The sequence below is a fragment of the Haliotis rufescens genome, unplaced genomic scaffold (assembly GCF_023055435.1).
Source record: "Haliotis rufescens isolate VD_foot unplaced genomic scaffold, xgHalRufe1.0.p SCAF_55, whole genome shotgun sequence".
Taxonomy (NCBI): Eukaryota; Metazoa; Mollusca; class Gastropoda; order Lepetellida; family Haliotidae; genus Haliotis; species Haliotis rufescens.
Genome location: NW_025964279.1, coordinates 2666479 through 2686816, shown reverse-complemented (window position 1 = coordinate 2686816; position 20338 = coordinate 2666479). Strand labels below are relative to the sequence as shown.

The 20338-nt window shown below is 38.9% G+C and overlaps 3 protein-coding genes across 3 annotated transcripts; all 3 read right to left on the bottom strand.

Annotated features, from left to right (window-relative positions):
• Window positions 1–1107: 1107 nt before the first annotated feature.
• Window positions 1108–2570, bottom strand: LOC124144954 (enhancer of split mgamma protein-like). Its single transcript, XM_046514573.2, has 3 exons — window positions 2496–2570; window positions 2186–2281; window positions 1108–1831 (listed from the first exon to the last, which is right to left on the bottom strand). Exons 1-3 carry the CDS (start codon window positions 2550–2552, stop codon window positions 1193–1195), a joined length of 792 nt encoding a protein of 263 aa, XP_046370529.2. The 5' UTR covers window positions 2553–2570; the 3' UTR covers window positions 1108–1192.
• Window positions 2571–8940: 6370 nt separating this feature from the next.
• LOC124144953 (transcription factor HES-7.1-A-like) lies at window positions 8941–10386 on the bottom strand. The gene is made up of 3 exons (XM_046514572.2): window positions 10293–10386; window positions 9783–9878; window positions 8941–9627 (listed from the first exon to the last, which is right to left on the bottom strand). The coding sequence occupies exons 1-3, from the start codon at window positions 10347–10349 to the stop codon at window positions 8995–8997; spliced, it is 786 nt and encodes a 261-aa protein (XP_046370528.2). The 5' UTR covers window positions 10350–10386; the 3' UTR covers window positions 8941–8994.
• Window positions 10387–16665: 6279 nt separating this feature from the next.
• LOC124144952 (transcription factor HES-7.1-A-like) lies at window positions 16666–18220 on the bottom strand. The gene is made up of 3 exons (XM_046514571.1): window positions 18014–18220; window positions 17678–17773; window positions 16666–17480 (listed from the first exon to the last, which is right to left on the bottom strand). Exons 1-3 carry the CDS (start codon window positions 18068–18070, stop codon window positions 16851–16853), a joined length of 783 nt encoding a protein of 260 aa, XP_046370527.1. The 5' UTR covers window positions 18071–18220; the 3' UTR covers window positions 16666–16850.
• Window positions 18221–20338: the final 2118 nt, after the last annotated feature.

Below are 20338 nucleotides of genomic sequence, written 5' to 3'. Positions count from 1 at the left end.
TCGTACCCCAACTGCGTAGATTGAATCGCATGATCACTGGATTATTTACAGGCAACTTGTATAGCTGGAATAATGCTGAGTGCGGATGGTTTTGTAAGCAAAAACAAAAAACAAAGGGAAATGTAAACATATTAGTTTTTTTGAATTTGTAGCGATGGGATCATTGAATCCTTAAGATATACATTGCACAGATCAAGGTCGTTTGACTAAATGAAACCTGAAAAAAATATATATTGAAAAAGCGTCTCTCGTGTTGATGGCGCCATCTTGAAACATGTCTGACAGCCATTGCTGGTTACAGACGCTTGAGTCTTGGTTTGTTGTTTAACGCCGCACTCAGCAATATTCCAGCTTTATGGCGGCGGTCAGCAAAGAGTCTAGTCTGGACCAGACAATCCAGTGATGATCACCATGAGCATCGATCCACACAATCGGGATACGATGACTTGCATCAAGTCAGTGAGTCCGACAACCCGATCCTGTTAGGCGCCCATTACGGCAAGCAGTCACCTTTTCGGCAAGCATGGGTTGCTGCTGAAGACCTATTCTGTCCCGGATCTTAACGGACAGAGTCATAAATTCTTCTGAGCTATACACTTGTAAATTAGATTGACAAAACAATTACAAATGTTACAAGGCTGAAGACACACAACTATGATACCCGTATGAAATACATCACCATCTAATAACCATTCATGTTTCATTTTTAGCCATAAAACTTGGGTGTATACTTTCTTTTTCTTATCACGCTACATACTTTTTCTGATACACTTTCACGTTTTAATAACAATTCATCAAGTGTTATCCACAAGTTCATGTGTCTATCTTGCCCTTTTTCATAGTTTCCAATGCAAGTGTTTCAATTTCACTATGCAACATAATTTTACGGAACAACTGGATCCGGTCCATCACAAACAAGTGGTTGATAGCATGATAACTCAAGAAGGTCTATTCCGTGTGTTAAACACGGGCATGTTATCCATTGAATGGAAAGTCGCCAATAATATGAAAATATATAACGCAAAAAGATGTTCGTAAATAAATCATTTATATTCATCAACATGTGTAATATACCACAGACAATTTATATGAAAGTATATGAATAGAATAAGCACTATGTGATGCGATTGTTGCACCATAATATTTATTTATGTAACTGTGAATCATAAGTTCATATTCTGTATAAAGCAATTCACCACGGCCTCCATGGAACCTGTTGCTCCGTCTTGATTTGTTGAGAGTAGGACCACGTACTCTGGAGCCACGCCCTCACTCTCGAGTCATCAAAGTTTTTGTGGATTCTGCTCGACTCCATTTTACAAAGTTCTGAATCTGAAAGATTGGATGAGTGATAGTGTCCGGTTCTGGGGGTGGATTGTTTGATAATGTCAGGAGAACCAGCATATCCACTGTCTGAGAAACTATTGTCCTCCTTCACGGGGGAAGTGCACACTGTCCTTCTCATGTACGCTGGCGCAGCCGGATGTTGATATTGGGAACTGTGGGAAGGCGCTGCGCTCAGTCTCTCATAGCACTGACTTGTGTATGACGTCACATCATCTGTTGATGACGTCACGGGCACCTGTTGAATGTGCGTCGTGCGTCGAGAGATGTGTTTTCTCAGCTGACGGTGTACATTGTCCGACACTCCTGGCAGAGACTGAATGTAGGAGAGGATTTCTTCAGCACATTTGGAGAAGCCATGTTGGAATCTGGCTTGAACTGCTTCTTTGACGTGTTGATGTGTGGTGCTGATCTTCCTGACGTTCCTCAGATAATCTACGGTCGTCTCCAGAATCTCGGCCTTCTCCATCTTGTCATAGTTTGGGTCCTTGAACAATGACAATAAATTATGTAATTGAATTATAGTAATATAAAAGACGCGTAAATTGTTTCAAAATATAGATAGTTTGAAAATCAAGCCAACGACGATAAACATACCAATGTCAGAAATAAGTGTTTATATTTCAATATATTTTATATATCAATTAGTGATGACACCAGGTGATCGCTTAAAGATGAGCGTATTTTGTGGTTCAGCTATTATCACCAAAACTATCATACGTTTTTCATCCCTTGGGTCTATAGAAAAAAACATTCGTGAAAATTTTCATATATATCAACAAGTAAACTGACATTAAAATGAGATGTAAATACTTAGTTAAATATAAGTAAGAATACTTACATTTTGTTGATGAGCTCCACACACGATGCCCTTGATTTCTGACAGACACTGGTTGATTCTGGCTCGTCGCCGTTTTTCAGCCATTAACTTTCGACCCTGAAAAAACCCAGATCAGAATGAAACAACGATGTGAATGTAAATGCAATGAAGATCACGACACGTGATTCTATCAAATATAACGACTGGGACACAGTCTATTCCCATTTCTCATGATTATGAAATTAGCCACGTGTTCGTGGTGTAAACAAGCACATATTATTTAGAGGTTGTAAACAGTGCATTTGAAACTTAATGATATGAGCAAGCCTACCTTTCTTCGGCCCATATATTCACTGCCAGGTTCCGTGTTTTGAAAGTAAGATTCCATCACTGCGATGTTGTCAGCTCTGAGAGACAAGTTAGTGTGATGGAACGCGGCCTCCCGACCCGCCTTTATACCCCTAACATTCCCCTACCCACGCTAATCTATGCACAGTTATGTTTTGACATCTGAATAGCCCGGCGCGATCCGATACACGCAGCCAATCAGCGCACGCCTAGCTTAAGTGGTGGCACGCGCCGGCTCTCGTTAAACATCACCAAGAGACAGATGTTCTTCTCACGACCCGACAGGGATGATATTCTTCAGGAGCAGGGAGCATCTTGCTTGGCGTGACACGAGGCCTAACGTAAATGAACACCCGTCCTGTCAACAATCTGCCTGTCAACAATTTAGAGTTTCATTCAATCAATTTTCCCACCTATTTGGAGTGAGTGTGACACTCGCAAAGTCGCATTCGTCGTTTAACGTTACATGAAGTTTCATTTATTATATATACAAATAAATTTCAGTTTGACTGAAACAGTCTTATCATAATTTAAAACGTTATTTGTCACGTATTAGCAACAATCTTAAATGTTATTGCTTTTAAGTGTTTGTTTTCAATGCCAGACCCATTCTTGAAAAAGAATAAGGTAACCACGTGGTCTCGTTGATCGGTTTCCACTTTATTTGCTCTCTTATTTTCAGTGAACAAGCTAATAACTGAATGTTACCAACGGAAATACCATAATCGCGTGTAGACATGCTAATCCGTATTAATCCACTTTTGCTGCCGTCGTGTAGATGACGTTGACGGACGTATAGACGGTCACGTGTTTCTATTGTGAACATGTGTAATGACATTTTAACTTAATTTCACTGATTGAGGGAAAACTACAGGTTTTTTTCTCAGCCCTGATATGTGTCTTCTAAGACCCAATATATTTTATACTCAAAACAGCGAAATGTAAATATATGTACAGGGGTGTATAAAGTCAATATTTAATGTATTACTATAATGTACAGGTGCTGTTTTATGTGTGTCTAAGCATTCAACGTGTATATTATTACTGGCAAAAAGTCTCTCATAATTCCTTGGCGAATGGGTCAAATACTGTAATGTTTTTGTGTATGTTTCATATTTGTGAAGGTGAGTGAGTGAGTTTGGTTTCACGCCGCTTTTAGCAATATTCCAGCAATATCACGGCGGGGGACATCAGAAATGGGCTTCACACATTGTACCCATGTCGGGATTCGAACCCGGGTCTTCGGCGTGACGAGCGAACGTTTTAACCAAGAGGCTACCCGACCGCCCCTTGCGAAAGTGAGACTCAAACATAAACTAGGGTATATCTGCCTGTCTTCTTATTATCTGGATACTAACTAATACATGAAATATGATACTTGTTTATATGAATTAATAGTCCTGTCCGGTATATTTTGCTGTAAAGTATGAAGTTGCTCAATTATATGTAAAACATATCACAAGCATCACAAGTAAATTCATTGTCACACAGTGGTGAGCCAAGGCTGTTACTCACATCCATGTCAATTAATGTGACTGTGTCTATAACTTACAAGAAACACATCTTGAACACAGAACCCTTCTTTATATTAGAAGAAGAACATTATTTCATTAATGGGTCACACTTTGCACTAAAACAAGATTGGATACAAATGTAATAATATTATTACACATACACGTAAAAATACAAAGTCAATTCTATAACGGCTAATGAGACACAATAGCACCATAAAAATATACATATAACATATTTCACGACCCCGTTGTGCCACGCTCCACTCAGACATGGTTTGGATAGCGATTGTGTGTCATGTGGTAATTCTTTTTATCACAACCTGGTAATTAACCATCTACTCAGAGTGAAAGTCGTTAGTGTCAGAACAGGTAGATAATGTGTTCCTTTATTAGACTTACACGTCACCGTATTGACGCATCGGTACGTAATAGTATAGACGCATACGTTTCTGGAATGATGTTACGTGTTGTGCAGTGTGGAAATCCACATATTAAGGTGTAGGGTGTCGCGAAGTCCAATATGACCTATGACCTGCATCACTACAGATGATAAATAATGCATCTAATAAACAACAAAATCACTTATACCACGCTAAAACCTTTAAAAAAATAAAATAAAATAAAGTCCCCAAGGTTGCCCTTCCTTTTCGGACATACCCTCCTTGGTAAAACCACAAATTGGCCTGGCGGGCCCGTGTGCGAAATACGCATTAAGTCGGAAAGCGCACGTAAAACACCAAATCCCTCTCCTTCTCTCATGATAAATATACCGTCAATACTTATAAAAGTTTAAAGATCCACGGGTGATTTCATATCATTCATTCTTCACTGTATTTTTTATTCTTAATGTATTGTACACATATGGTGAGACTGTTATAAACTATCAATCTGTCTGTAATCAGGGAAAACGGTTTCCACGCAGTAATAAGACCCCAACCTCTTAAACACCAGCGTTCACAGATATAGTATAATCTCATTCTATATTTTGAAGAATTATTGTTGTAATTTTCTTTATTAATAGCCTTCATTATATTATACTTAGCCATGTCCCTTTAAACCAATTCTTACACACACGCTACGAAATAATACTCATATCGCTATAGAGTCAGCGTATATGTGCTTGTTATACGTAGTCTAGTCATGACTGTAGGGTATATTTATTTTATGAAAAAGAAACAATCTAGAAACGTATACAAAAGTCTAGCCGGTTCTAGCTAGCTCTATGCTCTAGCACAGTCTATGAAATCAGCATAGGGAAATTTATTTATTTTATTTTTAGAGTCGAGAAGGGTGTTTTGTCATGTAAGATCCCATAGACTTAGTTTTAGTCTATACGTAGTCGTGTTTAATAAATTAACATGTCCATTTTTCTATAACACCATAGATAAGTTACGTCCTACTTTAATTGCCAAACCAATACACCTGGTCTAATATTTTATAATATAAAGAATGCACATTTTTTGCATACTAGCACATGCACCCATTATAACACCACAAATCTTACAGTGATCACAATTATTTAAACGTGCACACGTCTCTAAGGCAGTAATTATTAGTTTAAATCATAATTTCTAGATTACATGAATATAAATAATAAGAACAAGTTGTCCCAATAAGAGACAGGCTTCCTGTCAAATTATCTAGACTTCCGTAGAAAGAATTATTACACATCCATGGTCTTATCTTTCAGTTCGACCTTGGAGGTTCTACTAAACCAAATCAGAACCAGTTTGGCCAGTGCGGTTTTCGTAAGCCCTCAGTGCAGATCGAGAGATATCTGCAGGCTGTGATTGGAGGATATTCTGTAAGATTTTAATGTCTTTCAAATGTACATCCACCCAGTTATTAAAACTGACCATGTTTTTCTATATTTAGTACAGTCTTTTTCAACATGATGACTTATGCTGAATGTGACCACAGCTATTTTCAAGTAGGTGACATTTGGTGCGAAACTGGGGGTGGTGTGTTTAGCTTCCTGTACTCGGAAAAGGAGCCGGCTAAGCTAGTCATTTTTTATTTTTTTATTGCTGCTCTAAGGCCAAACTGTGCACACACGTACAGGTAATAGCTGATGAATGCTTAGTTATTTCTAAAAAAATATAACGTTACTATAGAAGTCTATGGGAAAACATTTGGTTGTGTGTAACCTGGAGCAAGGCTAACAGGTACTCAACTCTCTGTCCGGCTCATGAAGTGTTGAAGAACGGTATGTATTCTGAATATCCCTTTCTCAAAGAGTGAAAAAAGTCCATTAGTGTCAACACTTCACGACACTGTCTGTGTTATAAACACCATGGTATATCACAGATCATTATGACGTCACGCTGAGATCTGTGACGTAACGTCATTGTTCACGACCATCCATCCAGTTTATAATGGTCTTTCTGGTGGTGAATCCCCTCTGGGCTGGACAAAACAGCTGATAGGGAATAATGGGGTGACAAGGTATCAATAATTCCACATGCTGTCTTTATTTCCAGGTAAGCATGTTTGGACACATTTACAAGGCGCGGACACTCCCACTCGTGGACGAAACAGTTGCTAAGACTGAGAAGTGACCTTTGACCAGATCTGTTGTTGGATTTCACACAATGAAAAAGAAAATAACGAAAATGTGGATTTAATTATTTTTTTTCGTTTTGAGCGAGGTGAACAAAACTTCTCATGTTTACTCAAATATTGCAAGTCACAGATACAAGTGTGGTCAGTTTTGAATAGATCAGTTCAAGAAACAAATAAGTGTGCACAGTGTGCGCGCGACTCAAACAGCGATATATTTCAATTGTGAATTGTTATAACATTTCAAAACATCCAGTCCCTAAACCTCTGAGGATTACCAAGGTTTAATATTATCTGTGGTCAGTCAAAATGTTACAATACTCGCAGGTTTAAAAAACATATTTTGCTTTCTTTCAACATCAAGATGAATGCGAGAGCGCGAGAATGTCCCTTACAGTATTCCATAAAGGTGACACGCCATGACATAACTGGAATATTGTTCAAAGCGGCGTTAAACCCAACTCACTCTCTACCACCTGTCGAATGCTTCACACAAAGTCCAGTCACTTTGTTGAATTATTTCGTGACCTTTACACCGATGGGAAAACAACCTTTTTTGTCAAGTGGAATAATAACTGATTGTCCATTCAACACTCGGACATTGCTGGACACTACGAACACGTGCATCAGAATGCCACCACGTGCAGTTCCCCGCTGCTTGTAGAGAAGGTGGCGCCCCCTATCGGAATAATTAACGGTTTCCTTATGGCCGGCAAATGACACTAACGACTTGGCCTTTCAGCAACTAGTTATTGGGCTACTGATTGTAATTATCAGACAATGCGGGTGATTATTTGACACCAAACTGTTATCATAATAATGTCTGGGTGTGAGGGTGCTACCAGATAGTTGTGAACGAACACGGTGCAAAATGCACCCTGTGAGAATCGCTAAGAAAGCTGTAATATTAATAACAGTTTAGAAGGAGTGACAGATTATAAAACTGTATGGTACTTGGCTTGAATATCCCGTGATGCGAATAATATGCTTGTGTGCATTGAGTATAGAGTAGCTGACTGTAACTAGCAGTCAAAACGAACGATGATTGATCACACCACACCGTCAAAATATTGAGCAGGTTGAACTTACTTATGCAAGAAAAATTGGTCTAATGTACAAATTGTATGGCGCAGTGCTGGATGTGGCGCCAAGATTTGGCCCAAGGAACGTGCTTCAGTAATGTCCCCACAAATAATATCACATCAATAATTTCGGACAAGGGGCCCATTCCGCCACTCCCCTTCAATGTACAGCTATGTGACACTTCGCGTTGTCACGCTCTGGTAAGGTCACCTGACATACGGGCACCTGTCGTGATTAGTGTCACAACATTCCCACTGTCCCAGTTCGAGGCGTGCAGGAGCTGGGTGGAGGTCGTTCATAATGAACACACGGATAACACACGGATTTTATATACTTTCAATTGTGTATTCATTGTTTGTGTCTATTCAGGAGGAGTTTGGACGGAGTTGTGCTTTAATGGAGTACCTTTATGGATATGATGTCGCCGCCAGGCATTTTAAAAGTTGCAAAGGTTCAAGCTTGCACCTGGTAAACACATGGTCTGTTCACCAGGTTTTACCATCTGATTTAATTAAACCAGTTAAATTTAATTCTAAAAATTCAACTTCTGTGATATGCAATTTCACCTGTGTTTGTTTTGCAGGGACTTTGTCAGTGGAACACATCTGCGTCATTTTTGCCTATTCTTTACCAATACGTTCCACAACAACTGTGAAGTATTGTACAAAACGGTTAACCCAATTCTGGGGATTACATTTTCGTAGAGACCTTTAATAGGAAAAGTTGACGCTCACTGTAGCCATGTATGACCATTAGATGTGATTAACTTTGTGCTGACATTTTAACTTTTGCAACAGTCTGTATAGCACCACGGCAAGACTATTGCAACACAGGTTTACCACCATGGCAGTTGTGTTATAGCGAGCCATATGGCAAGTCGAATGATAGGAAAATTATTAAGCAAGTGAGTTTTGATTTTAGTTCAATATCAAATATTTATTTGTGATTCTGTTTGTACACATGTCTAAGTGCTCATTGCCAGATTGTTTTTCTTTCAGAAGCAAGCTGACGACAGTATAAAGGATCATAATGTTTTACTACTTTGATAGTAACTTAATCGTTATGCATCGTCACTTCAATCCCAAGTAGCTAGCAGAACAGATTCCTGGTAACCTATTCTAATCAAGGTGTACTAGTGCATTCTACTGATATAAACTCGAAAAAAACAATTACAACAACGAAGTATAGTAGAGTTAAATTATATTTCATATATCAACGAATATAATTTATCACAGACAATGAATATGAAATGTCTTGTATGAAATAGCACTTTTATATCGTATACAAAATCACAGCTATTGTTCATATAAAGTTGCATGGAGCATTTTACCAGGGTCTCCATGGAACCTGTTGCTCCGTCTTGATCTGCTGTGAGTAGGACCACGTGGTCTGGAGCCACGCCCTCACTCTCGAGTCTTTGTCAACCATTTCTGATGGTATTTTACAACTAAGTTCTGAATCTGAGAGATTAAGTGAGTGATAGTGTCCGGCTCTGGGGGTGGATTGTTTGACACTATCAGGAGAACCAGCATATCCACTGTCTGAGAAACTATTGTCCTCCTTCACAGGGGAAGTGCACACTGTCCTGTTCATGTACGCTGGCGCAGCCGGATGTTGATATTGGACATTGAGGGAGGGTATTGTTCTCAGTCGCTCGGAGCACTGACTTGTGTATGACGTCACATCATCTGTTGATGATGTCATGGGCACCTGCTGAATGTGCATCATACGTCGAGAGATGTGTTTCCTCAGCTGACGATGTACATTGTCCGACACTCCTGGCAGAGACTGAATGTAGGAGAGGATTTCTTCAGCACATTTGGAGAAGCCATGTTGGAATCTGGCTTGAACTGCTTCTTTGACGTGTTGATGTGTGGTGCTGATCTTCCTGACGTTCCTCAGATAATCTACAGTCGTCTCCAGAATCTCGGCCTTCTCCATCTTCTCATAGTTGGGGTCCTGGAAAAATTAATAACAATAAATAACCAAGGCATACATCGTGATATTTAAGAAATTATTTTTAAAAACAAGAAAGATATTATTTCCGTCTTTAATTTGAAATAGGAGTATGTGAATGTGAATATAGATTGTAAACATCAAAGGGAGCTACTTACACTTCGTTTATGTGCCGCACACAAGATGCTTTTGATTGTTGACAGGCTTTGGTTGATTCTAGCTCGTCGCCGTTTTTCAGCCATTATCTTTCGACTCTGGAGAAAAAAACAGTTTCATATGAAATGTATTCATGTTTGCATATAATATTTCAGGTTATCAAAATATATGTTCTGAAAGAACGCTTCGCATGACTCTAGTCTCTGAAATGAACATATCCTACAGAAAACAGTTGTTAAATTATCTTAATAAAAATATAATAAAAAGACCAGAGACTCTCTTCACCCTGGTACTGCAGTAATCTAGACTTGCCAATTATTATAGACTTGAATGTAAGACAGACAAAAAGAATACTTATTTAGAGTATTGAGAAAGGGAAAAACCCACAGTCTATTCCCATACCTATGAATATTAAATTAGCCACGTGTTTCAGTCACGAACAAGCACATGTAATTTACACATTATAAACAGACCATTTGAAACTTTTTTTATAAGAGTAAATTGATGCTTACCTTTCTTCGGCCCATATATTCACTGTCAGATTCCATGTTATCAAAGTAAGATTCCATCACTGCGATGTGTTCAGCTGTGAGAGACAAGTTGGTGTAATGGAACGCAGCCTCCCGACCCGCCTTTATACCCCTAACATTCCCCTACCCACGCTAATCTATGCACAGTTATGTTTTGACATCTGAATAGCCCGGCGCGATCCGATACACGCAGCCAATCAGCGCACACCTTGCTAAGTGGTGGCACGCGCCGGATCGCGTTAAACTTCACCCGGAGACAGATGTTCTTCTCACGACCCGACAGGGATGATTTTCTTCAGGAGCAGAGAGCTTCTTGCTTGGCGTGACACGAGGAGTTACGTGGCCGAGCACCCGGCCTGTCAACAATCTGAGTAATTTTGATCCAGTGTTTCATTCAATTAAAGTGTATTCCCACCCCTTCTTGGCCCGTGACACGCGCTGTGTCGCATTCCGTCGCCAACCGCAACCTTGAACAGTAACCAGGTGAAACACGAAGGTGATTGGATTTCTCTTGGATTTACATCACATATTACCTGTATTGACGGTGCTGACATGCAACCACAATATTAACATATTGAAATTATTTCGGTGTTACTGAAACAGTGTAATTATCAGTATAACTAGACATTAATTGTATTTCTTTCCAAAGTCCCTTTTAGTGCTAACTTCACTCTTTTAAGTTCACAGAAGAAATAATCCTGAAAAATATTTTATATAACGTCTTTGCCGTTCATTTTGTGAACAAGTTGTGTCATTATCAGTTGGTCGTTTACTTTCTCCGCTTTTATTATTAAGCCAGCTAATCCTTGTAATCCACTGTAGCTGTCGCCGCGAAGATGATGTTGTCAGACACATCTTACTTATTATTTGGAAATCTAAGTTTATTATCTGACTGGAATATGGTATCTAGCTGAAATATGACGTGCTTTCGGTTAAAAAAAGCACTTGTGTACATTGCTGTAAAATACAACGCTGCTAAATTATTTTTTCATTAATGGGGAAAGATATAATTAGTAGTATTCATGGAGAAAATTCACCGCAACACAGTGTTTTTTGTTGGACAAGGGCGGAAATGCATCTCACCCTGAAGATGAGAGACGTGCGAGCAAGTCGCTGTTTTTTATCATTTGGAAATCTAATGACTTTCGTGATATGTTTATCATTTATTATTATTTTTCCATGATGCTCTCTCAATTACAAACATTATAATGGAATGAAATAACTGTCAATATTATCAATTTTAGAGAATTAAAGTCACTGTCACACAGTGGTGAGCCAAGGCTGTTACTCATCTCTATGTCAATTAACGTGAGTGTGTCAGTAACTTACAAGAAACATACCTTGTGCACAGAACCCTTCTTTAATATTTCACGAATCGCGTTGTGTCATTCTCCACTCAGACCTGGGGCCAGACATGGTTTGGATAGCGATTATGTGTCAAATGGTAATTCTTATTATCACAATCTGATAATTAACCATCTACTCAGAATGAAAGTCGTTAGTGTCAGAACAGGTAGATAATGTGTTCCTTTATTAGTCTGTACACGTCTCCTTATGAGCGCATCACCAAAACAAAGTGTAGAAACATATCAACAGGCTCATAGTTTCAAAAACAATTTCAATCTTGTTTTGCAGCTGTACATGGAGAAGTCCCAAGTCTCCATACAAAATCCTAGGCCCCCAACCAGAATATCAAATCACCGGAAAACTGGGATCGGTAAACAAGACTTATTTGAATCCCCCCCCACACACACAGACTCACTCACTCACACATAGAAGAAGTCAGGTAACAAAGATAGTCAAGGTGTAAACAATCATTATATTTACACAAAATATACTTTGTGGTCAGTTATAAATCATTACATTCTTGTTGGGTGCACTTTTAACCAATTATTACGAATGTTACTATTAAATACTGTCGTTATTCCATAAACATTTCCATCTTCTGTACTCCCTATCAATCTACTGTGAAATTTCACCCCCTTCAATATTTTCCATTATGACAGACTTTGTATATCTTTTGATATTAATGTTTCTGCAGTGTCTAAACAGCCTTTGATTAATCTACTTTACACGTATTACTCTACACGTCGCCACGAACACGTTGTCAGACACACAGGGTCACGTGATATCTAATGTTGTCAGCTCAGCCGCCTGAGAAAGTGAATCAGAACACTTCAGGAAGTTATCACCCATCCGTCACTAAGGGCAATGACATTAAAACGAAACCTTGGGACTTAAGAACCCAGAGTGTCAAACTATTGAAACTGCTTCAATCTTGCGTTTATAGCGATATTCCTTCATATTAATAAGTGTATCCATGCATAGAAATTTCAGCCATGTCCATGTTTGGGCATATATCAATAATCATGCGCAAGTAGATTTGCAAAAAAATCCGCTTTAGTCTGTAAAACGAACGAAAATTGTTTGTTATTTACACTCATATCCATATTTGACTTTGATATGATATTTACGAAATTGTTAAACTCTCTATCATATCTGATCAGTTCTTTCGTTTCGTCAAAAAATGGTATCTTACCGGAATGAGTGAAGTCTGCACTTTAGTTTTAACACTGTCCATAAACACTAGGATATATCACAGATTATCATGACGTCATGCTGAGGTCTGTGACGTAACGTCATTGTTCACGGCCAACCATCCAGTGATGGAGATTGTTTGTAATGGTCTATCTGGTGGTGAACCCCCTCTAGGCTGGACAAAACAGATGATAGGGAATAATAGGATGACAAGGTATCAAGAATTCCACATGCTGTGTTTATTCCTAGGTAAGCATGTTTGGACACATTTACAAGGCGCGGACACTCCCACACGTGGACGAAACAGTTGCTTAGACCGAGAAAAGTGACCTATGACCAGATCTGTGAATTGTGGATTTTACACAATGAAAAAACCACGAAAATGTGGATTTAATTATTTGTTTTCTTTTTGAGCGAAGTGAACAGAACTTGTTATGTTTACTCAAATACTGTTTATGTTTACTCAAATCACAGTTACAAGTTTCGTGGACGAAACAGTTGCTAAGACTGAGAAAAGTGACCTAAGATCAGGTCTGTTGTTGGATTTCACACAATGAAAAATAAACCCAAATATGTTTTACATTATAATCATAATGATGAAACTTTTAAAAGGAAGTTCAACCACACAAACAATTTGGATTTTTTCTCCATTACGAGTGGTCCTGGAGTAAGAGTATTCCAGTGAAATAGTTAAAAAGTTAGTCTTATGATAAACTCTCCCAGAAATTTTAACTATAGTTCAAATATAAAACAACATGTCTTAAGTGTATGTCATATCGGGGATGAATGTTCCAAAGGGCAGTCACTGATGCTTGAAGAACTATACTTTGATGCTCTTTGGCCTTTTTGTAGCGCAGTTCGTGCCACTAGTGCCAACAGCTTTTGTGCCTTTTAGAGAAAGAAACCATAAAACTGAATTGACTACGTTTTAATAAATAAACAATAACTTTGAACTATCTCTCTGATCTCGTCCCACCTGAAGTATTAGAAACTTATGACTGCAACCTTAGAAATTGTTCTAAACTACAGACACTAAATAACAGAAGGGCAAACTTGTGATATCTGTGCTTTCGGATCGACTGGACAGTTTAAAATGGAGCAGTTTTGAAACAAGAAATAGTGCGCATAGGTTCGAGCGAACCATATACAACACGACTCCAATACATTCATCCATATTATATTATATTATTCCCAAAGGTTCAACATGATCATTATGATTCAATAAGGTTCAATTTGATCAAGGGTGGCCTTGTGGTTATAGCGTTCACTCGTCACGCCGAAAACCCGGTTCGATTCCCCACATGGGTACAATGTGTGAAGCCCATTTCTGGTGTCTCCCACCTTGATAATGCAGGAATATTGCTAAACGGCGTAAAACAATACTCACTCAATGTGATTAAATATTGTCAGTATTATTCATAAAAGTGCAGTAAGATCTGTGGTGAGCCTGACCATGCTCGTGAGCTAAAAAAGGTGGAAAAACATCTCCGAATCTCCCCACCATTTTGCTTTCTCCCAAGATTAAGCTGACACGCCGTAACATAACTGAAATACTGTTCAAAGCCGAAAACCAAACTCACTCACTCACACACTGCCACCTGTCGAATGCAATGTTTCACAAGATCGCCAGTAACTTTGATTAATTATTTCGTGCCTTGACACCGAGGTGAAAACACGTCACGTGGAATAACTGATTGTCCAGTCAACACTGCGGACATTGCAGACACTACGACCTCGTGCATCAGAATGTTAAGCGTGCAGTTCCCCGCTGCTTATGGAGAAGGTTGCGCCCCCTATCGGAATAATTAACGGTTTCCTTATGACCGGCAACTGACACTAACGACTTGGCCTCTCAGCAACTAGTTATGGGGAAACTGATTGTAATTATCAGACAATGCGGGTGATTATTTGACACCAAACTGTTATCATAATAATGTCTTGGTGAGAAAGTAGAAATAAAAATTGACAAGAGGCTAAGACATCCGAAATGATAGTTGAGAAAGAGTAACTTATTATGCCATGTAGTTTCAGCAATGACGCCTTATTTAACATCCCATTAATAATTATCGTCATATATGAGGCTGGAACCAAAAGGTGAGACTTTTAAAAGAGATCGCGTTCAAGATTATTGCGTTGTATAGCGAAACCCTTGCACGTGTTGTCCGGAGAGACCCAGAAAAAAATATATATGTGTATCCAAAGGAGCTCAGAGCAACGTTTACATTCAGAGCTGAGGCAATCTAGACTTGAGTTGGTTTCCTTTTTTAAGTATTTACGAGTGTGCACTAAATTGTAATCATAATCGGGCAGTCTATATGACTTAAATTTAGTCATTTAAATATATACATATATCCACACACAAAATCTAGACTTGTCAAATGATTCTACTCTATTCTGATTTTCCCTTTTCAATACATTCTCCAGGGTCTGAGAGATAGACCAGGGTTCTATATGCGATAGACCTTCCGTCATAATATTGAACTCATTCACACCCAGGAAATCGGTTTTTTTTAAAAACGCTTTGAATGCAGAAAGTGCGGTTATACAAATGGCGACACATTCCTCTGAAATGCCCCAGGAATGTGCTTTCAGTATTGACACCTAAATTAATATCCCAGTGATAATTTCGGCCTTTGAGTCACATTCCGCCACTCTACTTCTCAATGTTCGCTGTGTGACACTTCGCGTCGTCACGCTCTGGTAAGATCACGTGACATACGGGCACCTGTGGTGATCAGTGTCACAACTAACGCCTGTCCCAGTTCGAGGCGTGCAGGAGCTGGGTGGAGGTCGTTTATAATGACCCTACACGGATTTTATATACTTTCATTTGTGTTTTCACTGTTTGTGTCTATTCAAAGCGACGGACGGACGGAGTTGTGCTTTTATGGAGATACTTTAATGGATATCATGTCGACGCCAGGCCTGTTTCAAAGTTTCCCAGTGTTTAAGCTGACATCTGGTAAACCAGTCTGTTCGCCGGGTCTTATCATCTGATTAAACGAAACCAGTTGAATTTAATTTAAATTTCACCCATGTATTCATTCTAAGACTTTGGTTCTTTTTGCTGTCATTTCTACTTCATTCCTGACTTTTTCTTAACAATACGCTTCCAGACACATCTGATTTACTGTTCAAAACAGTAAACCCAATTCACCAGGGAAAACAGTTACCTTTTCAACGTAGATGAGCTATTAATAGGATCAGTTACCACTGTAGAGATGTTTACCACCTTTCAGTCAGCCATTGAGTGGAATGCTGGGAATGTTGTTAGAGAGATAAGCAAGTGCGTTTTGAATTTTGTCCGAAACGAAATATTTAGGTGGATACTATTTTATGGATAACAACTTCTTTAATACTGTGAAAAGCGACGTTTCCTTATGCCGTTGTCACGCAGTTTCGGAATTGATTCTTATACCGCTGTCACGCAGTTTCGGAATAGATCCTTACACCGTTGTCACGCAGTTGACCGAAACGTCGCTTTTCACAGTATTAAGGAAGTTGTTATCCATAAAATTGTGTCTTTCTTGTCTCCCGTCAACTTCTAAGTAATGCCTATCAAACAATGAAATATTTAATTGTGTAACTGTGTATCCACATGTCTGAACAATACACACGTGTTTGTGGTTAAAACAAACTGTTGTTGGATAAAATGCTCAGATGTTTCAGATGCTCATTGTCAGAATCTGTTTTCCTTCTGATAGGTGACGACAGAACAAAGGATAATAATATTTTACTACTTAACTCGTATTTATTATGGATCGACAGCTAGCAGACCTGATTCTTGGAAAACTATTCTAACCAAGGTGCACTAGTACATACACCAGTACATCTTGATTAGAATAGGCGCATCATGAATCCGTAAAAACAACGAAGGATACAAGAGTTAAATAATACATCTTTATCTACAAATATAATTTATCACAGACAATGTATATGAAAAGACCGATATAAAGAAGCACCATTATGACGTGTCCAAAATATAAAGTTGCATGGAGCATTTTACCAGGGCCTCCATGGAACCTGTTGCTCCGTCCTAATCTGCTGTGAGTAGGACCACGTGCTCTGGAGCCACGCTCTCACTCTCGAGTCTTTGTCAACCATTTCTGACGGTACTTTACATCTAAGTTCTGAATACGAGAGACTGGAGTGATAGCGTCCGGTTCTTGGGGTGGATTGTTTGACACTTTCAGGAGAACCAGCATATCCACTGTCTGAAAAACTATTGTCCTCCTTCACGGGGGAAGTGCACACTGTCCTGTTCATGTACGCATGTGCAGCAGGATGTTGATATTTGGAATTGTGGGAAGGTACTGTTCTCAGTCGCTCGGAGCACTGACTTGTGTATGACGTCACATCATCTGTTGATGACGTCGCGGGCACCTGCTGAATGTGCGTCATACGTCGAGAGATGTGTTTTCTCAGCTGATGGTGTACATTGTCCGACACTCCTGGCAGAGACTGAATGTAGGAGAGTATTTCTTCAGCACATTTGGAGAAGCCATGATGGAATCTGGCTTGAACTGCTTCTTTCACGTGTTGATGTGTGGTGTTGATCTTCCTGACATTCCTCAGATAATCTACAGTCGTCTCCAGAATCTCGGCCTTCTCCATCTTGTCATAGTTTGGGTCCTGGAAAAATTTAATAACAATAAATAAACAAGGCTGAGAAATTGAAGAAAATATTTCATCTTATTAAATTGTATATTTTAAAACACGCAACTTCTGTTGTAAATGAAAAAGAAATAGATATATTTATTTTTTTAAATGAGTAATCTTGCTGGGAAAATAGATGGTGAACATGGATTTGATCAAAGGGAGCCACTTACATTTCGTTGATGTGCCGCACACACGATGCTTTTGATTTTTGACAGGCTTTGGTTGATTCTGGCTCGTCGACGTTTTTCGGCCATCATCTTTCGACCCTGGAGAAAATAAATAGATTGATGAGAAATTCCTTCATATTTGCATACAATATTTCAGAATATCAAAATATAAGTTTTGAAAGAACTCTTGTGTGCTGAGAAAAGGGACAAACACAGTCTATTCCCATTTCTCATGAATATTAAATTAGCCACGTGTTTTAAATGTAAACAAGCACATGTTATTTATAAGTTGTAAGCAGTCCATTTGAAAGTTATTTAAAAGAGTAAATTGATGCTTACCTTTCTTCGGCCCATATATTCACTGTCAGATTCCATGTTATCAAAGTAAGATTCCATCACTGCGATGTGTTCAGCTCTGAGGGACAAGTTAGTGTGATGGAACGCAGCCTCCCGACCCGCCTTTATACCCCCAACATTCCCCTACCCACGCTAATCTATGTACAGTTATGTTTTGACATCTGAATAGCCCGGCGCGATCCGATACACACAGCCAATCAGCGCACGCCTAGTTAAGTGGTGGCACGCGCCGGCTCTCGTTCAACTTCACCCGGAGACAGATATTCATCTTGCTTGGCGTGACACGAAGAGTCACGTGGACGAGCTCCGGCCTGTCAACAGTCTCATTATTATCTAGTGTTTCATTCAATAAAAGTTTATTTCCATCTATTTAGGGCACGCCATGTCGCCTTCAGTTACCTGGGAGCGGTGTCAAGTGCCTGATGACGATGATTGCATTTACAAGAGATTTCCATCTTGTACTGACGATATGTCATGTAAATATAAGAATCTGATTGTTTAATCTTTTGCATTTGTATGTAATCAGATTCGATCACAATGGCATATATAACGAATTTAATTCAAATGACAACTTTGTCCGAAAACTAAAATGTTATCATCGATATGAAACTGCTGTTTACTGATTAAGGAACGGCCCTTTAATATTCTGGTTTCTTCTTATTTTCTTAAGAGATACAGTATGTCAAGTTTATTCAAAATATATTTGTTCGCTGGACGCTGCTTCGAAAGAATTATGAGAAATTAATTGTACCCCTCGCCTCTCCTGCCCTCTTCTCTCCAGTGTGAAAACAACCAATTGAAATTTAAAACAGACAGCCGTTTAGCTAATGTGACTTTAGACTAAAGTTGCCTTTTAATAATAATAAATATTTCAGCAAGGTCACGAAAGGGGAGAGGGGCGGTGGGGTAGCCTGGTGGTTAAAGCGTTCGCTCGTCACACCGAAGACCCGGGTTCGATTCCCGACATGGGTACAATGTGTGAAGCCCATTTCTGGTGTCCCCCGCCGTGATATTGCTGGAATATTGCTAAAAGCGGCGTAAAACCATACTCACTCACTGTCTCACGACAGAGGAGACCAGAATTGGGCCTCACACCCATTTACGAACGCTTCAACCACTATGCCAACCCATATGCCTGAGTGAGTTGAGTTTAATGTTTTACTGAAAACCAGTTCTTTTGTACTCTTCACCTATCTTCCAACAACATCTGTAAAAACGAATTGTAAACGCGTGACAGGTTTTAACTTTTGTATTATGTATATTTGTATAATTCAGTAGGAAATAACAAATGCAAATACACAATGCATGTGAAAGGCAGCAATATTTTATTCTATCCAAATTTTGTAATATTCAGTATTGTAGTTTAAATATTATACAATATTCCATATTGATATATGTGTATTGTTTTTATCAGACGTTTTAAATGTTTTTCACATTGTTTGTGTTTGTCAATATTTTCTTTATCCGAACGAAAACTAAAATGTCTTTACTCAGTACCGCAAACTCTAGACGCTTATTAAATCTCCATCCTTCTCAATGGATAACACAGCAAGAACCTGTCAGGTGCCACTGGAATCACGGCACCATAATAATGTGGGTTGTTTCTCTTTGCGACAATAAGCTTAAGATCTCGTAAGACCGTAGCACAGGTCATTAACAACACAGGTCTTGTTTAACAGTGTAAATCAACATTTAAGGTGATGTTATGTTCCGGTGTTTTCATATTCACGGATTAATTTACTGCATGAATTATCCTCCCATTCACATGTACACATTGTTTGTTAAATAAAATGCCAGACATGTGCTATGGCAGGAGAGAGACATGTACACCCAGAGCACCATGTATCAATCTCTCTGGATCTCTCTGTATATTGACATTGTCTGTCCCAGAGCCTAGAGAATATTTAAATGAGGAATCCAACTCAAGTCTAGAATAAGTTGTCAAGTCTAGATTGCCTTAGCTGAAATTAACCATTGTTCTGGGCTCCATTTGAAATTTACTTTTTTTATTTTGCGGGTGTATATTTCTTAAAGAGATGACTTTATTTCTAGGACTAAGTGTTAGTCTCTGGCATTGATTGTAGGTTTTGGAAAAATGTAATCTTGTTTAGTTTCATAATCCTCTATCTAAATCATCCAAGTCTATTGCGATCTCGTTTTAGATAGGTGGACAATATAATGCATAGTGATTACAGTTTTATGATTACATATCGCCTCACGTTTTCGTTCTGGCCTAATATATAATTTTGAGATTTGGAATGAATGCCAAGAGTGGGTGGAGGAATAATGAGGATAATTATTAATGGG